Genomic DNA, 19,807 nt, shown 5'->3' on the forward strand with positions numbered 1-19,807 from the left:
TAAGACTGTGTTGTAGGTTCATGTGTTGTAGGTGTGCCTGTTGTAGATTTGTGTGTTGTAGGAGAGTGTGTCGTAGGAGAGCTTGTGTCTTAGGAGAGTGTGTATTGTAGAAGAACATATCATAGGAGTACATGTCATAGTAGCGTGTCAAAGGAGTGCGAGCCATAGGAGAGCATGCCATTGGAGAGCGTGTTGTGGGAGAGCATATCACAGGAGAGCATGTCGTAAGACTGTGTTGTAGGTTCATGTGTTGTAGGTGCGCCTGTTGTAGAAGTGTGTGTTGTAGGAGAGTGTGTCCTAGGAGAGCTTGTGTCATAGGCGCTTGTGTCGTAAGAGAGTGTGTTGTAGAAGTACATGTCATAGTAGCGTGCCGTAGGAGTGCCTGTTGTATTTGTATGTCTCCTATCTATACGAAAGCTTACAGTAAAGTTAAATCTAACTTGTACGTGTGTTTTCAATATGTACAATATGACTTTTACAGTTCGTACTTATGTGCAATGTACATCTCCTGTAAACTGACATGAAAGTTAGCTGTACCTTTCATGTGATTTTTCACGAGGTTTAAAATGTTTCATGTACGATATGTAAAACTCCTACACCTCTTTGTACAGTTCGTGCACATTTATTACATCTGAAAACTAACATCAAAGTCAGCCTTCACATTCATATGAGTTTTCAGGAGATTTAATGGTGGTTGAATTGTCAAATCAATACTCCTGTTCGTACAGTTTGTATTTCAAATGTCCATTCGATACATCTGGTGAAACTGACCTCAAAGTGAGCCCTCGGTTTTATGTGACTTTTCTGATGTAAAGTGTGTAATGTGCTTACATACATCCCTAGATACAGACAGTTAGTATGCAATGTACATTTCCTGAAAACTATCATCAAAGTCAGCTCTGGCTTTCATGTCACTTTTCAGGAGATGTAATGGCGTAATATATGAACTTTGAAACTCCTATGCCTTGTAGGTGTGCATGCTGTAGGTGCGCGTGCAGCAGAAGCACATGCATACAAGCACAGGCCATAGAAGCACAGGATGTAGGAGCATGCATGGTAACAGTATGTGTTGTTGGAGCGTGTGTCTTAGGAGGGTGTGTCGTAACAAGGTGGGCCATAAGGGTGTCATAGGTGCATGTATCGTAGGAATGGGTGTGGTTGGAGCGGGTTTGGTAGGTGCACATGTGGTGGGAGCATGTGTGGTAGGAGCGCGTGTGGTAGAAGAGAATATCATAGGAGAGCAAGTCATAAGAGCGTGTGTTGTAAGACCATGTGTCATAGCACCATGTGTCGTAGGTGCATGTGGCATAGATGCACATGTAATAAGAGCATGTGTCGAAGGAGCGGGTATGATAAGAGCACGTGTGGTAGGAGTTGATGTTGTAAGAATGTGTGTCGTAAGACAGTATCATAGGACCATGTGTCATAAGAGTATGTGTCATAGGAATGCGTGTTTTAGATGTGTGCGTCGTTAGAGCATATGTCGTAGTAGCAAATGTTGCATGCCATAGGTGCGAGAGTTGTAGGTGCTCATGTCATGGGTGTCCTTGTCATATGAGCACGCGTCATAGGAGCACGTCATAGGAGCCAGTGTCATAGGAGTCTGTGTTGTTGAAGGATAGTGTGCCGTAGCAGAGCGTGCGTCGTGGGCGCGTGTGTCATAAGAGCTGCCATAAGAGTGTATGTTGTAGGAGCACATGTCAAGTGTATCACAAGAGGGCGTGTTGCACACATGTCATAGGATTGTGTGTGGTAGGAGTGTGAATTGTAGGTGCGCATGCCGTAGGAGCATGTGTCATAAGGAGTGAGAGTGGTAATAGTGGGTGTGGTAGGATTTGGTGTTGTAAGAATGTGTGTTTTTTATCATAGGACCGTGTGTCATAGAAGTGCGTGTCATAGGAATGTGTGTTTTGGATGTGGATGTTGTTAGAGCATGTGTCGTAGTAGCAAATGTTCCATGCCATAGGTGAAAGGGTTGTAGGTGTGCAGGTCATAGGTGTCAATGTCGTAGTAGCACGTATCATAGGAGCGTGTGTCATAGGAGCGTGTGCTGTTGTAGGAGAGCGTGCCATAGGAGAGTTTACGTCTGTGGAGCATGTGTCATAGGAGCGTGTATCATAAGTGCTGCCATAAGCATGTATGTTGTAGGAGCACATGTCAAGGGTGTGTTGCACACATGTCATAGGATCGTGTGTGATAGGAGCGCAAATCGTAGGTGCGCATGTCATACGAGCATGTGCCGTAGAAGCGTTATGGGGTAATGTCTGAATTGTGAAACTAATACGCCTGTTTGTACAGTTCATATAAAAAAAGTCCATTCATTACATCTCCTGAAAACTGACATCAAAGTGAGCCCTTGCTTTGATGTGAGTTTCCTGATTTAAGCGTGTAACGTACGTGAAGACACCTATAGATACAGTCCGTATGATAGATGCACATATTAATTTTGGGTTGCGTCATATATAGATAAATCTTAAAACGTTAACATCTCAAAATCAGTCAAGTCGATTTTCAATTTTTTTCTTCAGTGCACTAATTCCTGATTATATTTAGAACCATGCAAAAAATTGTGAAAATCGAAGCAGCCAATTTCGACATATTCTGGCTGAAATTTTTCATGTTAGAAGCTGTTCAAAATGCGTTCAAAAGTAAACCATTTCTAAACTATGAAGCCATCAATGTACAATTCAGAAAGTTTCCATGCACAGGCGGCTGCCGGAAATATTACTGTGGAACATCTTGACATTTTTTCATTCAAGTTTTCTAAAGTTATTTAGAAAGGTATATTGTACTTTACCTTAACTATGCCATGCGCAAGCGCAATGGCATAATATATATATTATTTGCACATCACAGCTTTGGAGGTGTGCAGGGTCGAAGCTTGTGTTTGGAGTGGGGGTGGAATAAAAAACAGAATTCCGTCCCCACGATCCATGCTCCCCGGGCCCACTTTTCTTTGTGCCATGATTGAGCAAATCCAGTCACCAGATCAGGCCCAAGGCTTGATATCACAGCCCACATAAGCATGGTTCAGTGACTGGGGACGAATACAAAGATTAGAAATGACAAACTGTCTTACTTGCGTCTGCTTGCCTTCGGCTGGCCACAGGTTCACAACGGGCCCCCGGTCCTTGCTCTGCACAATATCACTGGAATTGATGTAGTTCTGGAGTTCGATCACCTTCTCCATCCAGGAGATTTCGGTCATCCCATGATCGGAAAACAGAATGATGTTCAGGTCGTCCTGAAGATTCTTGTCCTGTTATCAGACATAAAATGGACATGGTTGACTAACATCCTCAAATTAACTGTAACCCAATGATTTCAGAACAGACCATATTCGGCGTTATACCCCCGGCCCCCTACAAAATGACATTTTTTACTCAAACTAGCAAGACTTTTTGACTTCTATTAGATGCTGGTCTTGTTTAGACCAACCTGTATAAAGCTAAAGGCTATATAAAGTGATGCCCATGGCAGTGGCATCCGCAGTGATCAAAGTGAGAGGGAACGGTCGTGAGCAGTGTTCCACTACTTTTATGTTTTTCTGTTTACCATTCCTCTATTTTTTACGACCATGTTCACCATTCGATCTAGAGGAGTTGTCCATCCATGTCCCTGTGCAAGTGTAAAGTTGTCATAGGAGCCTTAGTTACTAGTCACTTAGACTATTGCAATGTCACGGCCGCAACACCTTGTTACAAGTTGCACTATCCTTCCGCCCATTCTCTCCCCTGCCGAGACCACAGCCCTACTACTTTTTCCGGTACAATTCTACCACTGGGCATCAGACTTCTGATCTCCAACAGGCTCCTCTGGGAACCAGAAGTGTGTTTCATGGAGCCTTGCTTGAAGGGAAAAATAAAGGACTTTTACATGACACGTTACTTCAATGTTTGACGTTTTGTAACAAAATACGTAAGCGATTTTACTATCACCGAACATTATTAGCTTGTTCATGAAGAAGAGAAGAGGAACCATGTCTGGATGTGGCAAAGAACAGAAAGGGCTTGGCAAAGGTGGCGCCAAGAGATACATTCTAGGCCATCACCCAAACCTGACATTTGCAGCCCGGCCCACTGCGGAGTCAAATAAAAATCTGGCCCCGTCTACGGAGAGCTCTGCGAGATGCTCCAGGGCTTCTCCGAGAACGTCATCTGGGAAGCCATCGCCTACAGCAAGCAATGGAAGGGAAAGACTGTCACCAAAAGTCATGTGGTCTGTGCCCCAAAGGGCCGACTGTGCATCCTCTATTGTCCTAATCTAGGGGATGAGCACACACAACGCAACACCCAACAACAACATCAGAAACTTAACAGCGATCAGTTTATCAGAATGATGAAAAAGATGATTCAACCCTGACTGGTTTTGACTGGTTTCAAATCTATGACCAAACAGGCGGAACCCAAGCAAAGGGTGCTTAACTGAGTTATCTGCAAGAAAACGTGACCCCTCAATTTAGTAGCATTTTTCCCATATAAGTATTAGATATTTGCGAAAACAAAAAGCTTGCAGTCCAAGATGTTATGGGGGGACAAAACAAATTCAATTGTTTTGATTACAAAAGTAATGAACCAAAACGGAATACAAAAATGTCACGGAAAAATGGAAAATAGTGTCATGGATATTTTGGACCAGAAGGACAATTTTTCTAAGTGAGTTGCAAAACGAAGGCATAACATGGGCTTGGGTGATTTTATCTTTAAAACAAGTAGTCTCAGGATGTTTTTCTTTGTTTTATGGCGGCCATTGGAATAAGATGCACTTTGGCATGTTGTCATTCCAAGTCTCCTCCGTAGTTGACAATTGATGAAGGGAGAGGCTATAGTGTACCGGACTCACAAAGGTTTGGACAATATAATGTACTATACGTGCAAAGTGGAGTCACAAAATGGCTCACAGAGCATAAGGTCCATAGTGAGTGGGGCAGGACTGGTAACAATGGCGCATTGGAACTCTTTCTGAGTGTCTCTCCCATTGGTAGTGCATCGAGCAAGATCGGCGATCATAGCACAGCCAACTTAGCCCTTCATGCTTCTTTGATAAACTGAGTACCATTAAATCAGGTAATAATGATATCCAGCAATACAGTGCTTAGAAGCACAAGAATCTGCAATGACGCAGTATATAAAAAGTGATATGGTTATTTTTCTTAGGCATGAATCGTCTCGGCACTTGCCAATCATGTTGGTCATTATGTGACCCATGTATGCCTTCCTCAGTGTCAGTAGACCTGGGGCAAAAGTTTGAAAGTAGGTTTGTGTATTTAAGGAGCTATTTAAGTAAGATTTATTTTACATGTGAAAGCTTCTTTCAGTAAAATGAAGGCTTGGAGGTCTGCTGATTCTTAAAATAACTTGCGCCTTCATTCAGTAGTTAGCAGAAGGGGGCGTTTACCTACTTCAGTGAAACCCTGTAGCAAAATGCTATCTATGTCTGATTTGGGGCAAAAATACTGCCAGTACTACAGACTGTGGCTCGGCCTTTGCCCTAACCCTGTTTCCAGAGTGTCTTCATCAAATCGAGCCAATGGCCTGCTCAATTTTCGGATCAGCAGATGTTGTTGGCAGGTAGTGGTAAACTACCTCCCTTCAGGCATCTCCGTTGACCAAGAGCTTACCTCCAGTCTGCTGCAAATTGTTAGAATGGAGGGATCAGCTGTGGACTTTGAGATTATTTGTTTGCTTCCTAGCAAAACGTACCCGTGCTCTGCACGGGTTCTGTAGACAGACATGATAACACTCTCATCAATTGTTGAAAGTCAATCATCCTGTAGGTTGCTGTCCCAAGTCGCTTATCGCTTGATGTGCTTTGCATTCTGGAGTAAACTGGGCTGCGAATCGGGGCGTGTGGCTGGTGATATACTCCAGAGCAGACTTGGAGGGGAGGCGAGAGTTTGCGTGCTGCAGCACACTGGGACCTTGTGTGGGCTCTCCCCACCTGCTGCCTCACCCTCGCGTTGTGCAGTGAATTGTGGTGCAAGTGTCTAGGAAACGGTGTGTCCGAGGGCCTTACAACGTGGTTTTGGAGGGGCGGCGAAAGTTGGCATGCTGCAGCACACTGGAAACTTCTGTGGTCTCTCCCCACCTGTCGCCTGCAGTGCATTGCGGTGCAACAATCTAAGAAACGGTGCGTCCTCGGGCCATGCAATGTTATTTTTGAGGTCCTGTAGGAGGACCTTGGGTTTTGTTCCTCGTGTCGAGACCGGTCTTCCGACAACATTGATGTTTCGCCAATTTCAGGCATCTGTCTCATGTTTGAAGGGAATGAAATCTGGGGGAAGGAGTGGGGTGTCCAAATGTCATGTAGTACAATAATGCTCGGTTACTGCTAACCGGTCCCTTTGCAAAATTTGGTGCAGATTGGTGGTACGGTGTGAAATTGTACCAGGAACATACAAACACATTTGCAGTTTTATATATAGAGATTCATGGTGCATCTGGTTTACTGAAACCCCCAATTAAATCGATACAGAACACAATAAAAACATCAATGAACATAAATATTTTCTTATTACATATAGCTCTCACAATGTTAATAAAAATTCATTTGTATACAGTGTTATAGATGGCTCAAAGGATATTCCCACACTGAGATGGTTCAAGGGTTTGCATTGAATTTTCAATGGGCCCTCACTGCCTTGTTTATGAAAGGACCTCCTCTCTAACCCAGGCATACCTAAACCCCAGGTTAATAAATATTGATTATTTACCCCCTACAGTCCAAGTTCTGTCGTATGTGGGATGTGAAGCCTAAAGGCAGGATACTCTTTTTGTCTAAACTCCTTCAGGGACTTCCTAGTCTCTGCCTACACTATCAATCTAAAAGGGGTATTGTACTTGTGCCTTACAGACACTCTTCCTGACTCGGTCTCCTCTCTTCTGCATGTATTTCTCTCCCCCTCTCTCCCTAAATGTTCTTCTCTCACTACTTCTCTCCTCCAACGCCACCCACCTCCACTTTGCCTACTCCCTTAGTATTACTCTGTCCCTCCGATGACTTTCACTCCCAAGCCTCGCCACCGCTCTTTGATGTTCTTTCTTGCTATATGACATTCCTATTCTCCAATTGCCACTTTTACTCCCTCCTCCACAGTACTACTCTCTCCTCCCCTCTACTACACCGTCCTCTGCTCTACTATACCCTCCTCCACTCTACTACTCACTACTTCACATTACTACTACCACTTCAACCCCTTCACAGACACCTTTCTTGTACTCACACCGAAACTTCACAAATTCCCTACACTTTCTCTTCAAACCGCACTTGTTAACCCTGCCACACACACAACACAGTACCACTAGTACCACTTGTGTTCCTAATCAATACCTCAGCTGCTCCAGAAATTGCTTGCACACTCCCCTTCACCTTCCGTCCTCCTACAGGTCTCCCCCCTTTTACCTCCATTGGCTCACTTGTCCTGGCCAATCTGGCCCTGCCTTCCCCACCTGGGAGTTATTGCAATCAGCAAAGAGAGGAAATAGTGTGTTAAGCCGCACCCCTTTTCTCTTTGCAGGCCAGCAGCAGAATACTGGTGGCATTGTCAGTAGCAAATGTCCAAGTTCATGTTAGGAGACTTTAGTCTGGGATCTCTCAAGGTAAGTGAAGTCTCGTGTCAGACATTAACTGCTATGTATTGGTTTGTTTCATGAGGAAAGCACCCCTGATTTAAGGCCCCCTGACATACAATCCAACCTCACACTTCTGGGGGTAAGAAACAGGCTAATTTTGGAATCAATATGTTTTATTAAAGTAGAATCAATGCAAATGTGACCCCAAGATGTATGCAGGGGAGGTCACCACAAAATTACACAGACAGCTTATCTACAAAACCTAAAATATCCTGCATCTGCTATTTCTTGCATATATCCACCATTTACATAATCAAATCTCTATGTATAATTCTGAATAGCAATATGCATTATAATTGTAATTCAGCCATTTGTTGGTCCGTCTATCAATACTCTCTCGACTTCAAAATAGTTCTAAATGACACATGTTACATACCACATTATCGAAAGAACCTTGCTTTCCTCAATACACCAACAAGTGCTGGAATCAGAGAACTGTTGCATACCTCACATTTCCCATCTTAATATGGTTCTGTGGGTTGCTAGTATGTCTATGCAAATTCATCATATGTTTGCGCTGAGATGCATCAGAATTCTGCCGGTTTTGGGAATGAATGCAGTACTAATGAGTCAGAATGCACAGAACTTTGGTCCATCAACTAAACCTATGGGAATAGTTTTAGGATATTCTCATACAAGTAGGAGTACCCCTCCCCTCTATATTTGCAAAATGAGACCCAGTGACGCGAGATGCTTTTACTCTATGGGATTAGAGCCTGATCACAGCACCCCTGGGTGGCAGAGAATGTGAAAGCAGGCCCCCTCCCAGCACCTCTTTACCCACAAGGGCAGCACCATGGCCAGACGTCGTAGGGAAGAGGGTGGCAGCACCACAAAGAGGCGCAGAGGAAAAGAGGCTGCAGAAGATGGCTCAAATCTGCAGGCAGCAGGCCCCGGCGACACGCTGCAAGGCATCCCAGCAACAAAGACAGCAGACCAGCAAAGGTGAAGCGTCCGTGCACCAGGAAAAACTCATTAATGTGGCAGGGCCCTGTAGAAAAAGGGGTGGGCTTAAAGCCCTTAACGAGTCTCGCACGCCCTCCCCTGCCACACCCCCTGAGAGCAAGGAAAACCATTGGTAAGTTAGCCAGTCCTGAGAGGGCTAGGCTATTTAAGAAGGGTTTCGGAGTTTAGTGTGGGCTGCAGTTGGGTGAGGGACGGGCAGTGGAGGAGGATACCCGTGAGAACAGAGGAGGCGAGTGTGACAGGAGTGCAGAGGCTAACAGAGAGAGAGGGGTCTGTAAAGTATTTGGCACCATTCAATAGAAGTAACATCTCCGTTACAGATGCCTGGGCTAGGGAGGAGGAAAAGGCCAGGGAATTTGAGCTAGAGAGGGACAGCCTTAGTGCCCCAAGCCCTGAGAAACCCAAAGAACACCCAAATTCAGTGTCCAGTCTGTCTATTGAAGGTCAATAAATACCCTTGTACTTACATCCCGCGTCAGAGTTATTTGTGGTGGGCCATCCCGTCACATGCCCTTTCCAGAACACCCCCTTCTGGGACTTAGCAAAACAATTTTTCTAGAGAGCATATATCATTTAATTTGAGTAATTCTCACACTCCCTTTGAAATGATACTTTCAGTTTTTTGGGATCAGCATGGACGCTCTCAGATTGTAAATCTCCCAGTCAGCAACGCCTCTTCTGATCTGCTTCTATAAAGTTAGAACTGATTCTGATTCCCTACTCTGCGGGTTTCCTTGGGGACAGGACTCATCCCCTTGCAAGAGGAATATTCCTTCTTCAGCCCTCAAGTCAATCTCTCGCATTTGTCCATCCATATATCTATCACCTTACTCTTGTTTCCTATTTATGATCTAAAATATGACCACGCTGTGATTTAGCAGTCACCAGGGGTGTTATTTTTTTTAATGGAAGCTCCTGGACTGTGACCAGCACCATTTGGCTCTTTGCTTCTGGAGTGGCTGGCTTTCTTGTTCAGGTCTCTTAAATATATATATATATTTTTTAAGGGCATGGGTTCCACAAGTCTAACACTTTCAGCAGTGACGCTAAATAAGAAAGAATATGAATAACAAATAATGTGCCTTTCGGGAATGCTATACAATAGTTGCTAGACTCATTAAAGGTTTATTTCAGGCACACTTCAGGGGTGAGCCATTGATTTAGTCTGTTCTCAAACACCTCAACTCAGTCTTTCATCCTTCTGAGGTTGATAAATGAGTACCAACTCAGTAAAAGGGTTCAGTGAAAAAATTAAGCAAAATTAAACACATTTTACAGCACAGTCAGAATCCTTCAGCTGAAGTTCAGTTCCAGATGTCAAACCTTCACGTGGATTACCTCGTGGTCTGTTTTTATTTAGCTGGAGTTGGACCGGATGCTCAGCTTCTTTGGCCCTGGTCCTTGAGGTCCTTCATTGCTCGCTTCGGGGTTAGCAGAGAACTCCTGACAGTGTCTATGTGGTCGAGAGGCCAATGGATGGTGCTCAGTGATCTACAGGGGCAATGCAGACTTTCCAGTTGTCCAAGGCATGGGTCAACAAGGGGTGATACCTGGCGAGTTATGAAGGATTAAGGGGACCCCTACCCTTGTGTTGTTTTCGCCGGGCGAGGTACAGGCAACTCCCAGAGCCAAAGAACAAAGACACAGCTACAGAGTACAGGCACCACAGGGGGATGCATGTCTTCACCTGCATTCACTTTGCCATACATTCACTTTGACACTTTTACTTCTCCAGGGGACCACTCCGGTGGTGATAGTGCGCGGTACAAATGACCTTTAACATTAACATTAACATACCTTTACTTCTCCAGTCTACCACTTCTCCTAGCAATCACTTCGTAATTACAAGGGCAGACCCCCCACGGGACACAGCGATTAGAACGAAAAAACAAATAACAAAAAACTTGAATGATGAAAAAGAAATAATGAGAAAATGTCGAATTCTGGGTTAAAAGTATATGTGGGGTGTCGGGTAAGAGATAAAAAAGGAGGGTGGGGGTTGGGGTGGGGTAATACAGCTGTGGAAACAGGGGGCTAAGAGGAGGAGCAACCCAAATAAGAAACAAATTCAACATTTCTTTGTTATTTTTAATTCACTAAAAAGGTTTTCATTATTAATGTATTAGTTATAAACACATGGAACCACCCCTCATTGCCCTCCCTTCTTTTTTCTATCCCATATTCTTCCCCGTTGCCAGACACTGACCCAAACCCGAACCTTAGACTAACCTTAAACACATCCAGTGTCACCTTCACAATGTGAAGATGACGTTTTCTTTAAACAATATCCCGTCATCAGTCCTTTACATCAAGAATGTCACACATGTTAGAAGTGGGATGCCACAGGACTTGACACAGAGGTCCAACCTCTAGCAACAAGAGACCACAGAACAATGCAGATGGAGCTGATCAGGGATGAGGCATAACTGTTACTACTGTGACAAATTGAGGGTATTCATCCGTTCTCCCTTTGAGGCTAGGGAGGTGAGCCTGCTCCACAAGACCCTCCCTAGGGGGTCTTGGCAAGTGGGACCTCGCTGGGAGTAACTCTCCCTTACGGGACAAGGACTCCCATTCCTATGGTGAACTCCCTAGAATGCTCAACAAATCAGCATATATGGGACTGCCTGCGGGGAAGAATGTAACATCTTTCTATTTGACTGCAGGATATGCTGAAGTGAATCTATAAGAAAAAGGAAAAGAGGATGTCTCTTTAAGAAGAGATGTGTATTTAACTGAGACAAGTGAAGGAAGGAGGAGGAGAGAGTGTGGTATGCAGTGGAAGCCCCCTGACGTGATCACAAAATGCAAAGGTGGAGCAGAGACAAGCGGCGGAGCCCACGACTTTCGAATCGGCAAAGAACGCCACCGTGAGACGACAGGAGGCCGGCTAGAATGCCAATGGGGAAACCACTGCACGACAAGAGAGAAGTATCCAGGAGCTGGTGGTGGCATGACGGCGAACGCCTTGTGGAGGGTGAGATGCCCACTGAATGAAAGCAAGACCATCACAGCTGGGAGAGCGAGGAGCTGCCTGTCGCCTGCGTCTGTAGACGGCTGCAGCCTGAGGGGAAGCCGAGAATGAGATGCTTCCAAAAATCCAAAACAGGAAAACTGAAAGGGGAGAAGAATATCCAAACGTGTGCCAAGCCCTGCAATGTTGCCCAACGCAGATGAAGGTACCGGGGAGAACGGGAAAAGTGGGAGACCGCCGGGGAAAGAGTACATGAAGAGTGCAACTCATCCCAGTAAGAAAGACACGCTATGAGGAATAAAGTTGTTTGATTGCCAATGTGAAAGGATCATAAAGCAAGTAACAAATACGTCTGTGAGAAGAATAAAGAGGGACTGGAGCCAATCATCCTGGGAAGAAGGGAAAAAGTTTTATGAAAAAAACACTATGAGTGCATAAAGCAAATCCCAAGCACGGCTTCTGAGGAATATAAGACTAGCAAGAGAACCAGATAATAGAAGAAAGAGCATAAAAGAGAGAACCCAGGAGTGGTGGAATCTAAAAGATGATAAAGCCCCATACAAAGCAACCAAGGATGAATTAAGAGACTGTGAAAGGGTTGTAAGTGAAGACAAGAGTGTGAGCGACTATCTCAAAACAACCTGTAAGCAGCATAACCTTAAAGAGAGCCCCAATTCCAGAAGTGTTTTACAAGACCTACAAGAGCTCATGCAGAAGGTATCCAGAGCCTGCCAAGAAAGATTGTATGAAGGAACTCAAGTGTAAGAGAGAGAAATGTCCATACAGAGATAATCAGAAACTACGAGAAGCCCAGAAGAAGAAATACCTTCTCTTGGCTGCATTTAAGTTGGTTAAACTAGTGGTAGGGTCAGGAAGAGTTAGGATTGGACCCTGGACATTTTTACTTTGGGACTTCCTGATGACAGACACGTTCCCTTAGTTTTGTTAGATAGGCAGGGTGATCCCTTTAACAATATGGAAAGTTAAACCTTTTCATATAATTTCATTAAATAAAGTCCATAAGGTTCTTAATGTGTCAGACTCCTTCTTCCGACCCACCAAATATGCTTTCAGGATTGGGATCTGGATAACCCAATATAGAGTTGGCTCACACAAAAGTACCTATATGCCCAACATTCCCACCAACATCTAAGATGGAATCAGCACACTCTCCAGAAGAGTTAGGACCTTAACATCCCAATTGGACAGAGTCCCATCATCACCCAAACTATTACAACTGCTCAAAGACAAGTACAAAATAGTTTCAGAACACCACTAACCTGGTCAGATGACAGCAACTTTGTGACAATGAGAAATCCCCCTGAGAGCCCTGCAGTCTGCCACCTGAATTGATACAGAGCGGAGGAAAGCGTAACTCCCAGGGAAACCCTCTGGGGAAGAAAACCCTTGGTCTGGAATGGGGTGCGATGTTAATTTCGAATTCCTATCCTTCGAATCTTGTCTGGCGAGCTGGGGAGTCGCAGGGGATTAATCCTCTTCGCAATGGAAGAGTCACTGAAGTTGTGGCTGGGTCCAAGACTCTTGTTGAATTCTATTGTACGCAATGACAGAAATAGTAAGTACATGACACAATCAGAAAGGAGGGATACAGAACTGACAGTGTTAGAAACATCTACATGAGACGGTATTGCAAGGTCTTGGATTTTTGTAGGCGAGAAGGAAACTCCAGATGAGAAACTGTCTATGAGAAAAGGTAAACAATGAGAATAGTTTCCCTGAGGTAGCGTTACTTGTATTAGATGGGGGAGAATAGGGTCGGAACTTCCTAGGCTGTCTACCTGATCTGCAACTACAATAGAATAGTCTGCCTACTACGAGAATGATCCGAAGGGCGAGGAGCGGCTGAAATTCCAACTGACATTTCGCATCGGAAGATCCGCGGCAGATGAGAGGAGGAGTTTCCCCACGCGAGTCTGAATCGAGTCAAGGGCAGGAAAGGCGAAGGGTGAATCTGTAGGAAAGAATCTAACACACATACAGCAGGTAAGAAAGGAAATCTACAGCAGGCGGGTTAACAGAGGAAAACGAGTTTGTTAGGAAAGTAAGAACCTAGTATCAAACTTACGAAGCGTCTCTCTGAAGAGTAGCGACGCGTTGTGTCCTCCCGATCCGGCATCTATAAACAGTCACAACAGTCCGATGTATTGACAGACATACCCAAGATTACCCCTTTGTCACAATACTTGTGACCATCTTGGGTGAAACGTCACAGATAGAGGTGGCAGTTATCCCTGATTTACTGGAATATCTAACCTCCCACAAATCCATCAGTGTTCACTAAAATTGCCTAGGGGGAGTTTAAAACCAATACCAAGTATTTAGATGGTAACATAGTCCCAAACCTCTCACACTATCTTCCTATCGAATTGTCAGTCAAATATTCCCCCTATTATCATGGGAAACCTTTGAAAAATATCCAAGAATCACCACTCTGGACCTGGGAAACAAATACATCCCAAAAGACTCCAACCTCGAAAGAGATAAATTAACCTCTGTAGAACCAGACAGTTAAAAAAACCATAGAGGAGGAGAATTCACCAGATTTTTTCAGAGATGGGGAAGCCACAACCGTAAGGGGAAGGGTATGTGACGAATTGAGGGTATTGGTCCCTTCTCCCTAAGAGGAAGCCACCCCCTTTGAGGCTATGGAGGTAAGCCCACTCTGCAAGACCCTCCGTTGGAGTCTTGGCAAGTGGGACCTTGCTGGGAGTGACTCCTCCTTAGGGGATAAAGACTCCCATTCCCACGAGGAACTCCCTAGAATGCCCAACATATCGGCATATATGGGACTGCCTATGGGAGAAGAAGAATGGAACATCTTTATCTATGACTGCAGGCAATGCTGAAGTGAATCAGAAAAAGGAAAATATGGTATCCGGTAATATTAACCCCATATTTATGGTTGCCATACATATGGTCGCCAGGAAAAGGCTGTGGCGACTTTATATATGGGGACCATATATATGGGGTCAAGGGGCGCATGGGTTTCCGGGGTGTCACCCGTTCCCTTTGAGAAAAACAAAAGGGTTTGGAGGTTGCGGGGTTGTCCCTGCATGTTCAATGTGATAATGTCCCTGCAAACCTCAGCCATTTTTTGGTGACATTTTTGTCAGATGACATTTTTGCAGGGACATTATCACATGGAACCGAAAAGATGATGGGGCACATTATAACTTTGCCAGTCCTGAAACAACGGCGCCGGTAAGCTTACCAGCACCGTTGTTTCACCTTGGATCCATTGGAGGGTTTCATTTTTGGCTCTGTTCATAAGCTGTTTGGTAACCCACAAGGCATGCGTATCGGTGCACAATAAAATGAAGACATTATTCATCATGAAACGAGTACTGTTGAAATGGGGGTTATCAAGAAGCATTTAGCTCCATCAGTCTCAACATCTCCGATTATCTATATACAGGCCTCCCAACTTGGTGCATCAGCAGCTTCTTGCCCTGAAAATGACAATGACAAAAGTACAAACACAACAGTCGTGCGATATTTAGCGAATAAAAAAACATCGAACATCAAGAATCTTCCTTAAAAGAGCAACGGGTTCACGTAAATTCTTAAGGAACCTAAAGTCTCAGAGCCCGAAGCCACTTACTTCTGAATCTGTGGCTCCAGAAATATCTCCAGAACTGGGTGGAGCATTGTCTAAATCCCCTTGTAGATAAATCAAGTTTTGTTAAACTTTATTTCTATTCCTATATGGTAGGAAATGTGGTCCTAGCGGAATCTGAGGAATTATTATTGTTGGCTTTTGATGTGCTGCGGTCTGTTAATCTGACAAAACGCTGTGAAACCAATGGTGATTCAGAATCACTCAATGCTGTTCAAAAACACGAGTTGGCTCAGAGTTGTTCTTTGAAAATTTGCATTATCCCCTCTCTTGGAAAATAACAGAGGGTACTTGATCTTAGTTCTGTTAAACTGTGCCCTCCGTATAATTGGTGTTCTATTCTGAATACGCTACATGGCAGCACCGCACATGGTAAAATTAAACTATATTCTCTGTTACCATGGTATCCTGGAATTATAGAGGCTATATGAACTTAGTCTCCTCTTTAGACAGGTTGAATAACTATATGCTGATTTGCCTCTAGGAAACCTGGATAGTCCCTACTCCTATTATGCAGTTATTCAACCTGTTGTGTGAATGCCAAAAAAGGTGTGAGGGTGCGACCCTACAGAAGCCTATTTTGTACCCATAAAGATAACACAGATATACAAATGTCACAGGTAGATACTAGCAGGGATGACATTCAGTTGATAAAATTGTCATGGGTAAACAGGTATTTTAATGTGTACTTTAATCCTAAGAGTGATACATTATTGGGTTTCCTGGAGTATATTTCAAATTTGCTTTTAGAGGTTAGGGGTGAAGACCCGTCAACCATTATTATTCTCAGAGATTTAAACTGAGAATGTTTGGACCTGCAGCCCTACTTGTCAAACGAGAGAATTGGAGCATCTGTGCTAGCAAAATAGAAAGGTTTACTATGTTGAGAAACAGCAAGGAGTTGGGGGCTTTCACTTGTAAATGGAAATGTTGGTGATGACATTTGGCCACATTATACTTGGTTCAATATCTTTGCACAATCTACACTCGATTATATTTTTCTGTCATATCATTTGAACTTTGTCTGTTTGGATTTGAAAGTTTTAAAAAAAAGAGTCATCATAGTTTGCTTGTTTTGACATTAGAACTTGATCCTTTGAAAAAGTTTGAAATCCCTAAGAGTCTATGAGCAGAAGTTAATCCAAGAAATGATGCACTCATATAGAAACATGGCATTGCTGTCAGATTTAATAATGCTGTCTTGGGTGCTGACACTTCCTCAAAGCATGCTTTATTGGACCTCTTCGCCTATGACATAAAATACATAGGCACACTTTTGAGTAAGGGGTTCATGATAGGAAGCGTCTTCTCCATAAATCGATTAGAGATCTTAACAAATTGGATGAACGTTTCAAAAAGGAAGCAAATTCCCTGAAGCGAGCTTATACGAATTGGCCCAAAAGTTATTGGGCCAAATTGTACACTGCTGATGCAGAAGCCATGCTACATGAAGTTAGCAAACGAGATCCAGCCTCATTTTGGAAGCTTATTAAGGTGCCAGAATCCCAAGGTTTGCTTCAGTTGAAACCTATAGCGTCTTCAATTTGGGAAGATCACTTTTCTAAACTATACTTGATGATTGGTGCCAACACTAGACTTCCCCCGTCTGAGGTAAATTGGAAAGATTACATGCGGGTGGACTTGTCCACGGTGCAGGCCTGTATTATTAGAAGTTAAGCATCCAGGGCCCCAGGACCGGACGGTTTAGCGAATGCTACCTATAAATCTGATGTACCTTTGTGGTCTGCCGTTTTATTGGGACTATTTACCAACATCCTTTCACTGAACTCTTTACCCACTTCTTGGAGGGGATCATTGATTATTTTAATTCATAAAAACGGTGACAGAATGTTGCCGGAAAACAACCAGCCGATTTCCCTTTTGGACTCGGCCAGTAAAATCTTTGGTAGTTTACTCTTGCAAGAATCCAGAGTTTGGCAAGGGTTAAGGGGTGTTTGGATGTAAACCAATCAGGATTCAAGGGAGGAATGGGCATTATTCTCAATTATTTTCTGATTACTCTTTTACAGACCCAGGCCCAGTGCCAAAAGTGACCTATCTATTGCGCATTTCTTGACATCAGTCAAGCCTTTGACTGTGCAAACAAAGCAGTCCTTTGGCACAAATTAGATGAATTAGGGTGTCCATTTGGAATTCTTAGTATCCTGATAGATTTGCACACTAAGACGAAGATAGAAATACGTATGGATTAGGCAGTTAACACCACTAAATGGATGAACACGTATCGCGGGCTTCACCAGGGTTGCAAGCTCGCGCTGTTTTTGTTTAGGGTGTATATTAGCAATCTTGGCGAAGCCTTATAGAATAACCCCTACAATCCCCTGCAATTGGGTAGTCTGGCCATAAAAATATCTAGTTTATGTGGTCGATATTGTCCTTTTTAATGTAACTCCTATTGGACGCCAACAAGCTCTTCTTGCAATTAACTCATATTTCCTGAATCTGGATCTAAATCTAAACTTAAAGAAATGCAATATATTAACGCTAAATTAAACCAAGCGCGCAACACAAAAATTTTAGGTCTTGATTCAGACACAGTTGGAGATAGTATCCAGCTTTCAATACCTTGGGATATTTATATATGCCAACCAGAATAGCACCCCTCCAGATTCCATAGAGGTGATATGCTGAGGTTTAACCTAAATGTGATGCCTACTAGAGAAATCTCAGCTCAAGCTAAAATCCTGAGAATAATAGATTGTGTAGACATTGTGCTGAAGCTGTTGAAATGCTTCACCATTTACTCATTGACTGTAATATGCTGCAAAACCTCTGAATCAATATGTTTGGTAGATGTTTTTCTTATGTTTTCTTTCTAAACTCAGAGTTGATTTGGTCCAAAATTTTAAATAGTCAGGAACCGATTTTAGATATTGTGATATTAAAATTCTTAAATAAGGTTTTAGTGTGATCAACTTAATGTAATTCTGTAATTAATTAATTGATGAATGTATTTATTGTTAATCTGTCTATTTTTAATTGGTATTTTTATATTTGTGTGTATTGTTCTTGAGTAAAATGTTGTATAACCTATATGCACTAATAAACAATAAGAGGGACTGTAGACAATTGACCTGGGAAGAAGGGAAAAGGTCTTATGAACAAAGAGGCAAAGAGTGGATAAAGCAAAGCCCACGCACAGCTTCTGATGAATGTGGTATAAGACTATCAAGAGAACCATATAATAGAAGAAAGGGTATAAAAGAGAGCGCCCAGGAGTGGGGGAATGTAAAAGGGGATCATGTCCCATGCAAAGTAGCCAAGGATGAATTGAGAGACTGTGAAAGGATCATACGTGAAGACAAGAGTGCAAGAGACTATCTCAAAACAAACTGTAAGCAGCATAACCTTAAAGAGAGCACCACGCCCAGAAGTGTTTTACAAGAACTCCTGGATGAGATATCCAGGGCTTACCAAAGAAGATTTTATTAAGAAACACAAGTATAAGAGAGATATTTCCATACAGAGACTACGATAATCCCAGGAGAAGATAGACCTTCTCTTGGCTGAATTTAAGTTGGTTCAACTAGTGGTAGGGTCAGGTAGGGTTAGGTTTGGACCAAGGACATTTTTACTTTGGGACCTCCTGACAACAGACAAGCACCATTAGTTTCTTTAGATAGTCAGGGCGATCCCTTTAGCAATAGGGAAAGTTAGGCCTTTTAATATAGGTTCATTAATAGAGTTCATAATGTCCTTAATGTGTCCAACTCCTTCATCCGACCCACCACACTACCCTCCCACCCCAAGCCCTAAAAAGGTACCTCGGTGTATATACCACCATGAACACTATGAAAGGGCTAAGGTAGAGGGTTACTGAAAGTGTCTCTCCAGTTCATATCTCTAGACTAGGACCAGGCCAAGTGGCCAGGTTTGAGGGAGATGGGGCCTGTCTCGGGAAGATCGCTCAAGGAGTACAAACACTCCTACTGTTGGTGAAAGTCTGGTTCATCCAATTAATCAATTAGGCCCTGTGCTCTTCACCCCTCTCGCCCCAGATGCCCCCTCAAGTACACCAACAACTTGTGTACAGGCACAAAACATCACTTAAAGCTTTATGGCAACCTATAACATTCCAGGGACAGCATACTTTCAATGTGTCTCGCAGGGCCTTATGGAGCATCATGACCCGATTTCTCCGTAAATTACCTCTACCACGCCTCATGTTCTCAATGTTCAATGTAGCACCAACAAGGCACCCCACACACTGAGTGCTGTCTGTAATGCCCCAATGGTACCATTTGATCTGATTGCTCTGCACTCCATTCCTAATATACATGAGGTTCTGAAGGACCTCAACGTCCCATGCACTACCCGATTTGTGCCACCCCCTGACGCCCTGTACCCAATTACCAAGAACCTTACCAGTATGCTGCGCACCACAGCACCGTTGCACACCATCCTCAACAAACCTTCTTCCCTGGTCCCTGCTTGCCATGATCAGCTCCACAAAGAGCCTTCCACCACTCTGGACTCTACTAGAAACAAACCTCACAAGGCCGGCAAATGCCCTAAGCACCTGCCCCTCGTTACTGACCAAACCCAAAGTGCCAAACTCGCTAGATCTGACAAAATCAA

At 43.6% G+C, this 19,807-nt stretch overlaps 1 protein-coding gene across 1 annotated transcript in view; it reads right to left on the reverse strand.

The window, feature by feature from the left end:
* Window positions 1-19,807, reverse strand: part of ENPP6 (ectonucleotide pyrophosphatase/phosphodiesterase 6) — a 490,209-nt gene that overhangs the window by 100,415 nt on the left and 369,987 nt on the right. The window contains exon 5 of the mRNA XM_069631484.1: window positions 3,080-3,259. Coding sequence (XP_069487585.1) covers window positions 3,080-3,259 — 180 coding nt within the window. The remainder of the gene's footprint in view (window positions 1-3,079; window positions 3,260-19,807) is intronic.

Source organism: Ambystoma mexicanum, chromosome 6q (genome assembly GCF_040938575.1).
Source record: "Ambystoma mexicanum isolate Mex_15411 chromosome 6q, UKY_AmexF1_1, whole genome shotgun sequence".
Taxonomy (NCBI): Eukaryota; Metazoa; Chordata; class Amphibia; order Caudata; family Ambystomatidae; genus Ambystoma; species Ambystoma mexicanum.